General features: G+C 36.6%; 1 protein-coding gene and 1 long non-coding RNA gene across 5 annotated transcripts in view; one reads left to right on the top strand and one right to left on the bottom strand.

Annotated features, from left to right (window-relative positions):
- Positions 1-2,296: 2,296 nt before the first annotated feature.
- On the top strand, positions 2,297-12,631 carry LOC105150246 (uncharacterized). 4 transcript variants are annotated; one of them, XM_011063186.2, is made up of 7 exons: positions 2,297-3,490; positions 5,988-6,198; positions 6,327-6,456; positions 7,151-7,196; positions 7,636-7,726; positions 7,952-8,149; positions 8,232-12,631. In XM_011063186.2, exons 1-7 carry the CDS (start codon positions 3,345-3,347, stop codon positions 12,090-12,092), a joined length of 4,683 nt encoding a protein of 1,560 aa, XP_011061488.1. In that variant the 5' UTR covers positions 2,297-3,344; the 3' UTR covers positions 12,093-12,631. The 4 variants fall into 4 exon arrangements, with proteins under 4 accessions (XP_011061488.1, XP_011061489.1, XP_011061490.1 ...); XM_011063187.2 differs by having other exon boundaries at positions 6,327-6,450; XM_011063188.2 differs by having other exon boundaries at positions 6,342-6,456.
- Positions 12,632-14,502: 1,871 nt separating this feature from the next.
- The window catches only part of LOC105150248 (uncharacterized), a 5,622-nt gene continuing 5,232 nt past the window's right edge, over positions 14,503-14,892 (bottom strand). The window contains exon 2 of the long non-coding RNA XR_846693.2: positions 14,503-14,667. This is a non-coding gene — a long non-coding RNA (uncharacterized LOC105150248). The remainder of the gene's footprint in view (positions 14,668-14,892) is intronic.

Here is a 14,892-nt window from a genome sequence, read left to right on the forward strand (position 1 = left end):
CTCAATCAGCCATTTCAAAACGTCTCAAAGCCATGGGAATGATTCAGAAGCAAGGAAATTGGGTGCCGTACGAGTTGAAGCCGAGAGATGTTGAACGGCGTTTGTTTGCTTGTGAACAGCTGCTTGAAAGGCAAAGACGGAAGGGCTTTCTGCATCGCATTGTGACTGGGGACGAAAAATGGGTTCATTACGATAATCCCAAGCGCAGAAAATCATGGGGAATCACGGCCATGCTTCCACGTCGACGGCCAAACCGAATATTCACGGCTCCAAGATCATGCTCTGTATTTGGTGGGACCGAGCATTGAAAGACAAACGGCCGCAATACAACGAGAGACACGATAAAGTGATTTTGCAGCATGACAATGCTCGACCCCATGTTGCGAAAGTGGTCAAGATATACTTGGAAACGTTGAAATGGGAAGTCCTATCCCACCCGCCGTATTCTCCAGACGTTGCTCCCTCTGACTATCACTTGTTTCGATCAATGGCACACGACCTGGCTGACCAGCACTTCCGGTCTTATGAAGAAGTAAAAAATTGGATCGATTGGTGGATCGCCTCAAAAGATGATCAGTTTTTTCAACGCGGGATTCGTATGCTGCCCGAAAGATGGGAGAAAGTAGTGGCCAGCGATGGACAATATTTTGAATCACAAATGTATTAGGTGCGGAACTAAGTTCCCGCTGTTGTCAACAGATGGCTCCAGCAGTAAGTGAACAGTTTTATCGTGATGGTATACGAGCTCTGCCAGAAAAATGGGAAAAAGTAGTAGCTAGCGATGGGCAATACTTTCAATGATTCATTTGTAACCATTTTTTCACAATAAAGTTGCATTTTCATCAAAATAACAGCGAGAACTTAGTTGCGCACCTAATATAACCAGTTTTTTACAATAAAGCCTCGAATTTCGGAAAAAAATGGTATAAGCAAAGTCGTACGCCTTATAATTGTTACTAGGAAACACAAGCTTACACAGTCCTCGACTGAGTACAGGGTTGCGTTCCAAAATTCAACTCTGTCATCTCGAGTATTATTTTATCCTTGTCGGTCACCGAATGTTGAATAAAGATAAAAGATACTTGGAGTTCAGAATCTAGTTTTGAAACGCACCCTAAATATGTAGCGTTGTATCGACGGACAATTGGAACTTGTGTCGCCGTGTGCACGAAAGTGTTTAGGGATATTGCAATTGGAAAGCACTCAATGTAGCGCATTTCTTTGATCTAAACCAGTGCTCGGAATTAATTGCCCATTTCAGGCAGATTTGCTGCCGAGTCTCGAGTGGTAGTGGGGATCGTCTCAGGAATCTGCCCGAAATGGGCAACTAATTTCGAGCCCTGATCTAAACCAAATTGTTGACAACTTTCCTATTGGCTATTTTGACCGCCATCTTAGATCTAATTGTTTGTAATCCAATAAGCATTTAGTATTATGATTAGTAGGTTCAATATAGCAAACTTTTGCGCTATTAATATAGAGTTTTAGCATCATCTTTTTTTTCGTCAAATATATTTTATCTCATTTTGAGAAAAATGTAAACACCGCGAATAGACCTTAGGGAATGATTCCATTTTCTCCAGAAAACATAATAGAAATCTAGAGAATAATTGAATATTTCCGATCGAAATCCATTCCGATTTTGTTCCATAATAGGTGCCCAGACTTTGACATCTATTCTTGAAAAGTATTGCAAGGAAATGCTATAGTATATGTAACGCATACTATTGTTAATTTAATTTCCCTCGTTTTACGTATGCAATACTTTTCAAGAATTGAGGCCATCATTTCCAATGTGTAGTGTAAGGGTGAAATCACACGGCGCGGAAAAGAGTTGCGGAATAGAGAATGCGAATTGAAACAACCAATTAGCGCTTTCGAAATAATGCAGAACGCTGATTGGTTGTTTCTATGACGCATTCTCTATTCCGCAGTCGTGATTTTACCCTAAGAAACAACCAATTACAATCGAGCATTCCCTTGTCGTTCGACTGTAACAGGGAAATACTGGACTGTAATTGGTTGATTTTAACATTCTGATCCGGATTAAACCTTCGGTGGAAACTAGACCACTGATCAATTCTCTGCACAATAAAAGGAACAGAGAACAGAGAATAAGAATTTCAACCTATCAGAAACTGTATTCCACAATACATGATTTCTGATAGGTTAAAATTCTTATTCTATTCTCTGTTCCCTGTTCCTTTTATTGTACGGAGTCTCTTACAACCGCTTGCAACTACATTAATGCAATTTGTAGATTACAGGCTTTAGCGTACCACTCCGTGATCTAAGCGAAAGCATCTACGGGCACGGTGCCAAAGCGCGCTACGTAAGACGTGAGTGCGCTGTGCGACGCGGTCGCGCTGGCTGGCCTCCGGAGGCGAGGCGACTTAACGTCGGTGGAGGTGTACGGTGCACGTTTGCGAAGACGTGAATTTCCTGGAAGGAAGAGGAAAGTGAAGGTTTTAACGTGGTTACGACGACGCGGTTCGGCCACGCATGTTACGCAACGTACGTTACGTGACGCGACCGATGTACTTAATGCATCGTCGGTCGTTTTAGCGTCAAATTGTCGAATATCATCGCGAGGGAGAGATTTTTCGAGAACGTTCGAATTCTCGCCCGGCCAAACGCAATGACGATACATCGCCTCCACGAGATACGCCGGAGATTAGTACGGCTTGTTCTTGTTCTTGTGGACATCGACGATCGTCCCGTGTATTAATGGGAATGATAATCAGCTGAAAATACACGTGTATTCCTTCATACATGTACGTTCGACGACAATGTCCGATTCTGGCCAACGTTAACGGGACGTCGCGACGTTAAGACGCTGCACGCGTTTCCTCGCAAACGTGCTGCGCAGAGAGTAGCGACTGGCGAGAGTGGCGAGTCATCGAGACTCATTATTTCAGGTAACCTGTTCCAGCCCGTGAGTGATTAACTCTTGGGACTCCGTCCGCGCCTTTCGGCGCATGGGACGCGTGTCCGTGTGACACGTGACACGCGAGAGGACGCTTAGTTCTTTTTTTTGTCGCGACATTTAAGAAATCTCGCCTCTCATCGCATCGCGTAAATCGCGTTGCGTCACTCGCGCCCACGGCGCCATTTTCGAGATTGTACGCAATTGTACGAGAACGAGGCGGCGTGACTGTAGCCGCCGTGGCAGTGGCTGGACGTGACTCGAGTGAGTGCACCAAGTGCCGCTTCTCACTTCGCCCCTCAGCTCTCTACCTCCCCACTTCTGGATTGTTCTAACCACGCGACAATCCCGTCAAGAGTGTGTATCGTTTACGGATTATACGGCCCGTAATTTACGGGTGAATCGTGTGTACATATAAATGGCGGCTGACGAAAGATGGTATTTCACGAGAGAACAGCTTGCAAACACGCCGAGCAGAAGATGCGGCATCGATGGGGACAAGGAGCTGAGCTATCGGCAGCAAGCGGCCAACTTTATTCAGGACATGGGACAACGGCTTGTTGTGTATCCTTTTATTATACGCAGTATGCGCATGTTAAGACGTTCAATCGCGTTCTTCACGCTTCTAGATCGCTCCCCTCCCCTCTTCTCCCTCCTCCCATCTCTTTCTGTCTCTTTTGATCTTCTCGCTTTATCGAGCATTCGCAATCGTTGACGAGTATCAAAATATCCGCGAAAGTCCGTTCTTCGAGTACGGACAGTCACGTCGGTTAACGCGTCTATTATTCCGCTCTGTACAATTGGGTTACGTGTTGGAAACGGAGGATTCACCATATTGGAATCCCATATATCACAGGTACCGTAAATGATATTTGGTAATTCCCACCATGAGAGGATTCCTTGGTAATTCCTCGCGCGCGAGACTTGGCTGATTTGGAGTGTGGTACCTAAAGCAACACGTAAGTGTTGCTCAAAACATATGTATATGTACTTGGACAAGGATCATCAATTAACGGGATACATTGGAGGAGAGAACATTTGGGGAAAAAAAAAATGTCCGGAATCTAATTTATAGATTTCGCGTGTGCATCTTGTAATTTTTACTAATCATTTTCATCTGTTTATTTGTATTTCGAGTGTTGCGTACAAAGTACAATTAAACAAGAAAACTTTACAAGTTTTAAATATATTTGTTTTAGGAACTGCAAAAGTGCGCATTAAGTTTTAATCCAGCACTATCTTTGTAGTCATATGTGGACAATTTGAAAATATGTAGAGTTTACTTTGTACTCTTCATTTTACTTAGACTTTTACAACTTACTTTCAGAAACATCAATCCCTTTCACATAATATTACAAGTTTTACTTTTTTTAAATTATATTTTAGCTAACAAGTTTGTCATAGTATGTCAATATTTTAATTTCTTGAATTTCTCTTTTTAACGATACAGATGAAGTATATATTTTATTACATTTTAGTACTTGTATCTTACAGTACTAAACTAAACCGTTAAGAAGAAGTAAGAAGAATTGTTTAAATCAGCCGAATTCATTGAATCGACTTTCCCACATGACTGTAAATTGAAAATAAAATTTAAATAAATTATTTTATATATAAAAACTATTGTATCCCTTCTCTCTATTTTCTGATCTTACCATTTAATTTAATTCTAAGAAATAATTTTAAATTAATTGCAATCTAGATCTTTGTTATCTTTTTTGTTGTCTTTACTTTAAAAGTACTCGAAAAAAAATTCCTTTTCTTTGTATTAAGTCATTTTGTTCTTATAATTTGACAAAAGGCTGCTTTTTTTCTTTATTATGTCTACACAGATAGTACTGCGGGTAACAGCATGCACATTTTTCTGGATTTTAAGTCAGGTTATTCTTTCGGTACCTAGTTATGTACAATGCTAAATACACTAAGTATTTAAGAGCAGCATGTTTTAACATTTTATTGTCAAAATGTTTTATCATTGCTCAATGATTATACATTATGTGAGAAATATATATATATATATATATTATATGTATAATTTTGCACAAAGAATAAACATTTTTGTGGTATATACTTGACCAATTTAACATATTTTGCTACATAGTTTTTAATCACATTCATTCATCAGGATTGCCACAGACCTGGAAAACCGGGAAAATCTGAAAAAGTCAGAAGAAAATGTAAAAAAGTCTGAAATTTTGAAATTTGCTCAATTCCTTTAAACCGCTCCTATTCCAAATAATTGTTATAATTTTTTAAATATTATATCTGACGTTTATAGTTAAATATGTTCAAAACTCGCGCACTTTAAATTATTTTAATAAAATAATTAAAATTTATATTTTATTTATTTTTATTTGATCGCCTTTTTTCCATAACTGCATTCTTTTTTTTTCAATACTAATTTATTTTTTGTTGACTTAAATTTGCTCCCAAAATTTTTATTATGCTATTAAACTTCTTGCATTGTTTTTAATAATAATAGCTAGCTTTCTTATAATACTTTATACCGGATGTTAAAATTTAGATATTTTATATTGGTCATGAAAATTTTTCATTTTCATCTGGAAAATCTGGAAAAGTCAGAAATTTTTAAATTCATTTTCTGCGACAATCCTGTTAATGTAAATAGAATTATTTACATTACATGTGATATATAAGATTCCAATGTATTGAAATCCAATTTGTTTCTTGCATTTGTTTATACAATATTCATTTATATTGTACAGAGATTACGATAATGTCTCCTTTTCCAAATCATTATGGGAGATATAGGATTTTTGAAGAAATATTTTTTTTGTACATGTATATTTTGTAATTGTATTGATTTTATGGATAAAATTTTATGGATAATAAACGTACTATGATATTTATATCATAATACTTCTGCAATAAGAGAACATTCTTGAAAATTAATATAATGTTTTATTTCTAGGATCAATATAATTGGAAAATATATGTGCAAAAATGTATTCCTTATCCTTAACTAATCCTAAATATTTTAAATTTCTGTGAATATTTCTAAGAAAAGTATTTTCCTTAATAAAATATAAATAAAAATCAGATCTCAATTATGTATCAATACAGCTATAGTCTACATGCACCGATTTTATGTGTTCCATTCGCTGACGCACTTCCACAGGAATGCTATTGCAGTGGCAGCAATCTTTTTAGCAGCAAAAGTAGAGGAGCAACCAAGGAAATTAGAACATGTCATCAAAATGGCACACATGTGCCTCCACAGAGATCAACCTCCACCTGACGTTAGGTCTGAGGTAAATGTAGATAAAATCTACATTTCTGGTAAACTCATTCTATTCAATTCAGTTTTAACAATTTATAAAAGATGGTCTTTTTATTCTATTATACAACATGGATGTTCATGCTGTATTATTACTTGTAGCAATTTCTCGAACAGGCGCAAGACCTGGTATTCAACGAAAATGTCCTCTTACAAACATTAGGATTTGATGTTGCTATTGATCATCCCCATACCCATGTTGTTAGATGTTGTCAATTAGTGAAAGGTACAGGTTAGGTTCTTGTATCATTAATATATCAATTTAAATTTAGGGTTATCAAAACACTACTTTAAGAGGATACGTCCTACAACTTCATCCTTGATCTTGTCTTTTTTCTTTTTAATAAAATGTGTAATAGGTATTCTATTTTTATGTTTTGAATTTTAATCTATAGTTTCGAATACAATATTCAAATTATATTTCCAATTTTATGAAGAAATTTTGAGTAACAAGCAAATTGCTTAAGAGAGTTAATATATCATAAAAATATAATTTTCTAAAAAATTTTTTTAACATCAATTAATATATTGAAAAAATTATGTTATAGCAACATTATTTCAATTAAAAATAATTTTGTTAATTCACACATAAGATTATTAATGATATAAATATGTCATACTCTTGTTTTAATAAAATTTAATAAAATTTGATGTAACATTCTTTTCAAGTGTATGTTAAGAATTGAATTTGTTCTGTTATGTAAAGTTAGAATAAAATAATATTGAACATATATTATAAGGGAATGAAGAAGATATACATGATTAAAATTTCAGTTTATGAAATTTTAATTTTTCTTTTATATATGTCTACCTTTACATTTTCTGTAGGATTTGTCCACTTTTTGCTATTGTGATATTTGTTAACCCTATATCAGTACAAAATCGTTATGCTGAAAATAAATTGAAATGATATCTTTATATTTTAGCGAGTAAGGACTTGGCTCAGACTTCATACTTTATGGCATCTAACAGGTAAGTGTTCATTGCTTTTATATTATTATGTATTAGCACTTTCTGCATTTTGTTATTTTCTGTGAAATACCAAGACATAAATGATAATCGACGGAGCTTCACAGATATAATTTTCAAAATATTGGACAAAAGCGAAATTATACACAAATATCAGGAAAAGAATGAGATTTTCATTTTTTTTTTCTAGAATAATATATAATATTTAAAATAATAATTATAAAAATAATTATTATTTAAAAAAACAAATGTATATTTTGTTTTGCATATCTCTGTGCAAAAATAATAATAAGTCACCATTTCCATTTGACGGATTGTGTTGCCATTTTTCTATACACTAGGATGATTCCTATTAACATGCAAATCTTTAAAATAATTAAATGATGAAAGCTTATTTTAATATGCTAATGTAGTTTTTTATACGATTTCTTTTCTTTTGTAGCTTACATTTAACTACAATGTGTCTACAATATAAGCCGACAGTTGTTGCATGTTTTTGCATACACCTCGCGTGTAAATGGTCCAATTGGGAGGTAAGAGAAGTATATATCTTTTAAAATTTGCGCAAATGTATCTTTTAAAATTGTCGCAAATTGCAAAATGCTATATGTAATAATAATCTTAGTATAAAAGTTATAAAATAATTCATGTCACATGTATTGTCTTTGTTGTTTAGGTTGATTTATATCTGTCTTGATTCTCTATAATCATTAACATTTATTGATACATTTTTAATAACTTATCGTTTTCATACACAGATACCACAAAGTACTGAAGGAAGACAATGGTTTTGGTACGTAGATAGAACTGTAACAGGAGATTTACTTCAAGAACTCACAGACGAATTTCTTCATATATTTGATAAGTGTCCATCGAGATTGAAAAGGAAAATTATGATCATTTCTGCGAATCAAAGTCCAAGTATTCATCATCCGAGTCTACCGAATTCGCCATTTGTAAGTAACTCGTACATATGATTATGTTTTCGCATTGTTTTTCTTCTTACATGAATTCTAACTCATATCTTTTTTTCTTTAGGATACCGAACCGCGTAGAATACAATCTCCAGCAACATTAGATGGTGCCGCTGCCGCCGTTGTTGCTCATTTGAATCGTTCTCATCATGCAGTGGAAGGTGCCGCAGCCGCTCATTCGAGCCGCTCTCATCATGCAGCGGAAGGCACCGCGGGTGCTGCCGCTGCCACTGCTGCCCATTCGAGTCGTTCTCATCATGCGGCAGATGGTACCGTTTCTACCTCCACGACTGGTGTTACTGCCCATTCGAGTCGTTCTCATCATATGACGGACGGTGCCGTTGCTCATTCAAGTCGTTCTCATCATGCGACAGACGCCGCAACTGCCTCTGTCACCGCTGCTCATTCGAGTCGCTCTCATCATACCATGGACACCGCCGCTACTGCTACTGTTGCTCATTCGAGTCGTTCTCATCATGCGCAACAGGAGAAGCAAGATGAAAAGAAAACTGGAGCTATTGCAGGACCATCAAGAGTAACCGCAATAGATTATCGAGAATATCGTGAAAAGAAAGAACGAGAGCGTTTAGAACGGGAGAAGGCAGCTGCTGCTATTGGGTGCCATATCACCGATCCTAACAAGACCTACCATTCGCATCATCATAAACCAGTATCGAATGCAAGTATACCGAACAAGCACCAAATGCCAGTGCAGAAGGGCACTGGCCTTCATCATAATCATCATCATCGACCGGATATGAAAGTCGGTCAACCAGTGCAGAGACACTCTACTGGTAATCAACCTAATCGCGATCCCAACAGACAACGATTGTCAAGAGAACATAGTGCTGGTGTGGCCAGCACAAGCGGTATAACACACTCGCATTCTCATGCCAATTTAGATAGTTCCTCGTCTGAATCCGTGCCTCATAGGTCGGACAGTGGTGCCGTACAGGATTCTGCATCCTCGCATAGTAGTTTACAGGAAAAGATGAGTAATAATCACAGCGGACATAGACTGAATGCACTCGATAGCAAGCATCAGACGCACGATAAGAGATTGTATCGAGGAGAGGATCCAAGACTTAAATCTGCCAAATATGCAGATATGAATAGAATGGAGAATCAACGACGAAAAGCAGAGACGTTGGAACAGAGATGTGAAGAGGTGCGGAAGCTAATCGAAAAACCATTACCACCGCCAAAGCAGGCGGACATCCCATATCTGATGAACGCGCAGCAGAAACAGCCGCATCATGCCAAGTATAATCAGCAGCAACAGGACAAAGGCAGCTCATTCACAGGTGAAATGAAGCATGCGACAACTACTAGCCAGAATGTTCTACCGCAGGGCACATCACCAAGCACATCGTCATCACAGAAACCCGCATCCATTAAGACACAGATGTACAGTCAGCATAGTGCACTGGGTGTATCTCAGATTCTGAAAGATACTATTAAAAATGGTAATTCCCAGTCTTGCCTAAGCACATTGAACAATGTGGATGATATGAAGTCGGAGAAGCGATCACGATCAAATGTCCACGAGGAATTCGTTGAAAGAAATTCCGTCGATGTTCAACAGAGCAATCTGCACACACCACCTGGCAAGCATAGATCACTATTCAGCCCAGAGCCTCCTAGTGTGACCAGAGAATCGCACGCGCAAAGCGCAAGGCCTAAATCGAAACAGAAGACGCCACCCTCTGCAGCTACAAAGATGAAGGAACGCGTGTCACCGTTCGCGAGTTCCCCGAGTTTGCAAGACTCGTCAATGATAAAACGACCATCTTCCAACGACGGTACGGTATCCGTACATAAGAGGACCCGTGCATCGAGTATCAGTGAGAACGAAAAGGTAGTAACAAAACCAGAAAACAAGACGGAAGATACAACCAGTTTGGAGGCAATGAAGATGCTCGGTCGCGTACCTGATCTAATCCAACCGATACGTGACAATCCGTCGTCAAACGGAAGGAACAGTAGCGCATCATCCTTCATTAACGATATGAAACCGCCGGAACTCATCAAACCGTTCGAGTCGGATCAGCCTCGTTTCAACACGATGTCGCAGCATAAAGTCTCGTTCAACGTCAATACACTAACTAATGGTATGGACCTCAACGTAGTAAACAAAGAGCCTCCGGATCATCGCGGGAAAAAGGAATTTCCAGAGCATTATATGAAGAATGAATCATCAGGACATAAGGCTTTGGAACCAACGCATTCCCAAACGCACTCGCAGACGAAACTCGAGTATACGTCGCCGATCAAATCTGCGCAGAGTATAAGCGCATTGCTCCAGGAGACACTAGCACCGATGCCTTCACTATTGCAGGGACTGCAACAACCTAGCCAATTACCTATTCAAAAGGTGCATCAAGAACAATTGCAGCACCAACAACAGCAGCATCGGCTACAGTCTATTCAACATTCGTTGATGGATCAGTTACCAGTGACGACCCAGTGTTTGTCGATAGCGAGCGATAATTTCTCGCCGATAGCTTCGACCGTAGATATCAGTGTTCTCTCCGATAATGTATCGATGACGCTGCCAAATAATAGTAATATGGTAGAATTGGCAGTGCCAGCAGCTTCCACAGTAACGATTGTTCCGCCAGTCGAAGAGAAACGGTCGGAGCATCATAAGAGTGAAAAGAAGAAAAAGAAAGAAAAACACAAGCGCAAGGACAAAAGTAAGGATAATAAGCATAATAAGCATAAACACAAGGGAAAGGGTAAAGAGAAACATCGTGAGAAAAAAGACAAGGAAAAAAGCGAGGAGACGCCAGCGGCGGCGCCCATCAAAATTACGATTCCTAAAGACAAACTGAATCTTGGCATGGAAGCATCGCCGACCGTGGTCGGCGGAAGTCTCGGTACATCGGACAAAACTATATCGCCACAGAGCACGGTCCTGAAAATCAAGATCCCCAAGGAACGACTCAAGGGCACCGATAGTGTACCGAGTTCATCTCCTGCGCAGCCACCGATGATGCAAGGTCCACTAAAGATCAAGATACGTACTGATCTCGGCATCTCGAGGAGTTCCGCGCAGCCGCCGTCGACGTCATCATCGTCGAACGGCTCGAGCGGATCCTCGTATCTGCAGCTCTCTGAATCATCCGCGAACGAAACTACGAGTCGGAAGCGCGAGCGAGTCGAGATGATCGGCGACAGCTCGGGCAGCAGTGGCCTTCCGCCCACGAAGAAGCAAGCGGTGATGATACCTGCAACGGGTTATGGCCAGGGCCACCGACCCGGAGAACGGCAGAATGGCAGACACTATAACTCCGGCAGCAATAATAAGGTACGTGGAAGAGGCGTTCGTCAGCATCACGGCGGTCGCGGACCACTACATCATGCAGTTGCCGGTCAGCGCGGTAACGCTGGTGGTCACTACCAGCGGGAGATTTATGGTAATGGCCGCGGTAGCCACGGTAATCGCGGTCATCAACATCATCAAGCCCCTTATAATTCCCATCATCCCCCGGCCATTCGCGGCGACGTCGGCGGATACGCGAGAGGGACTGGTCAAACTGACCAGGGCATAGATTCTTATTTTTATACTAATTATCCTACATCAATATTTAATACACCCACCGGATACGTGTACGATCCCGCCTATCAGCAGTACTATCAACAATTTCACCAACAATCCCAATACTCGATGTATCCGACAGGAAATAATCTAATAATGACGCCGGACGGTACCATCAATACGTCGGTGCCACCGCCGTCATTACTCTCAAATCAATTTTATCAGAACCAAAATATCGTACAATCGGCTGCGTCCACCCGGCAGGAAGATACACAATTGTTACCTCCACCGCCTCTTCAACCACCACCGTCGCCTCCTCCCCTGCCGAGTGGACCGCCACCTCCGCCACCTCCACCACCACCTCCTCCGTCAATGTCGGAGTGATGAGACATTTCAATTTACATGTACATATATATGCACATATTACATATGTATATATGTATTGTATTTTTTTTTTGTATATTTACATACTTTACGTGTACATATATAAATATATGTATATATACATATATTTTTTTTACATATAAAATATTGGGTTGTTCTGAAAATTTGTAGCGAAATTTGAGAAAAGTTTTAAAGCAATGTGTTTATACAGAATAGTACTTTTTTATAATGATTTTTTTCGATAATAGATAATTTGGTAGGACATTTTGCACCAGAAAAAATAACCGGTTTGAAATGAGAAAATCATGTGCAATGCTTTTATCGATATAAACAGCATATATCTTTTTAAATTATACAATACTTTTACACTGGCAATAGTAAAAAAAAAAACATTAAATGCCGAAAATGCTTTTTCTTATTTTACATCTTTTAAACGTCATTAAACGAATACAAATTCAACAATTTTGATACTTTTGCTTTGAAATGACATTCAGGAATTTTTGTCTTTTAAGACTATGGTATACAAAAATACAAGTAAATCCTCTTGAATTTGCTTACATTATTGTAGTCTTTACTGTGATTTTAAACACACACATACATTAAAAAAAAAAAATATATATATATATATATATATATATATAATCATAGTAAAAAAACATGTTTATATACATACTTTATTGTGATTATAAGTACAATTCGCGCTTACTGCTTATGCCTTATATTTTTCTGAATGGTAACATTATAAAATACGTATACAAACAGCATTTTAAAAAATGATGATCACTAAGAATCAATGACAATATCGATTGGACACTACGAATTCCGAACAAACCAATATATTTATACATATGTAAAGAATTTATCTTCACTATAGAATTTGGAATTAAATCAAGTTATAGATTTATGTTATATACATACACATTTTTTTTAAACTTCAATCTCTAGGATTGTCTCCTTTATCTATGTGTATATATTTTGTAATAATTATTAGCTAAACAGACGTATTTTTCTTTAAATAATCAAGTTTCCATTACCATTACGACAATGCAAAACTCTGCTTTGTTTTATGGACATTTTTATTCTTTTTCCCATTTCTTTCTTAAAATCACTATACAGTTTATATCTGACGAAGGAAAGTTTAAGAAACTATTAACTTACATTCATTGGAAGATATTTTTTTCGTTTTCTATTTTTTTTATCACATAGTATTTTTAAGTAAAACAAAGTTTGAAAGCGATTAAATTTTATAGATTCGTATTTTTATTTGTAAAGCATTAATTATTGAGTTCTGATGAAATGATTTAATTTTCACATATAATACAGTTTATAATGTGATGAAAAAAAGATGTCATAGACATAAAGTGCAATGATGAATCATTTTTTAGCTATAGCGTATCAAAAGTACTTTATGAGTACAAGTTTTATACCATAACTCAAAAATTATTGAGCCTTGTGTCTATGATATCTTTCGTTTATCACATTATAAAAGTCTTCTATGTGAAAACTAACTTATTTAACCAAGACTTAATTTTTCATATAATTAATATGGAGTCCTTGTATATAGATGTATATAATTTCTTTCTCTTATATGTAATAAAAAAATTATATAAATAATTTACCAAAATTATTAAAAAAAAATCATGAAAAGTATAAAGAAGGTATACATAGGAATATAATGCCTTCAGCAACATGAAATTCTCTATGTAAATATATAGTATTTTTCTGTGTGTAAACTTAAATTGGGAAAAATACATTAATATTTTTAAACATATATATATATATATATATATATATATATATATATATATATATATATACATATATATATACCATATGTAAAAAAAATATATACACTTTTAAATATGTATATGTATACATATATTTTTTCTTACACTATTGGATTGAGCGTTGAAATTTAACGCAAGTCCTTAATCGTTCTCTGAGCCCAATTTCTAAATTTATGAAAATATTATTAATTTTTTTCTTTCCCTTCGATTTTACGAAATTTAGTTTAGTAGAAATAGCAGCATGAGCCGTACTATTTATTCTTTATCACCTGATTGCTTCGATCGATTCTTCTTTCCGTACATATCGTAATACCCAACTGTATAAAATCTTAATTTAATATAACATCTTGTTTCAATGCTTTGATTCTATCATAGTGAAACGGCGTTCAATTCGAAACAAATCGTTATCGTAAGAATATCAATCTGATAATGCAATCTGAGTGCTTATAAATATGAAAATCTATGCAAATGTATAAAATCAATAATGTGGAATTTTGTACAATCTTCGATGAGTTGCATACAACGATTCATGAATCTTAGTCCAAGTTAAATTTAAGTGTTTGTGTGGGATCGATTTATGCATAATGATAAAAGCTATTGATATTATAATAATACAAAGTATCTATGGTATTGTTTCGAAGCATCGTTATTTAATTTCCTTTTAATTTCTCTTTTCAACACAAAGTTACTTTTCCACTTGTAGCCAGCATGATCTACGTATTGTAAGAGTTCGCTATAGAAATACACCTGCTCTTGCTTGCTACTATTTTCCTTTTTATATGTAGTGCCTAAAAATAATAAGAAATAATAATTAATAAGTAACTAATTTATATTATAAATTAAAAAAATAAGCTATAATGGATTATCCTTGAAATTTAGAGAAGGATTTGTGTTTAATTATGATAATTTTTTATTAATGATATTAAATCCTCTGAGATAAATTATATATTTTTCTTCCCGCAAATTTAAATACATTTTAGAAATGCTATAATTATTTCATCTATCTTTAAAAT

Source organism: Acromyrmex echinatior, chromosome 13 (assembly GCF_024713525.1).
Source record: "Acromyrmex echinatior isolate Ae372 chromosome 13, ASM2471352v2, whole genome shotgun sequence".
NCBI lineage: Eukaryota > Metazoa > Arthropoda > Insecta > Hymenoptera > Formicidae > Acromyrmex > Acromyrmex echinatior.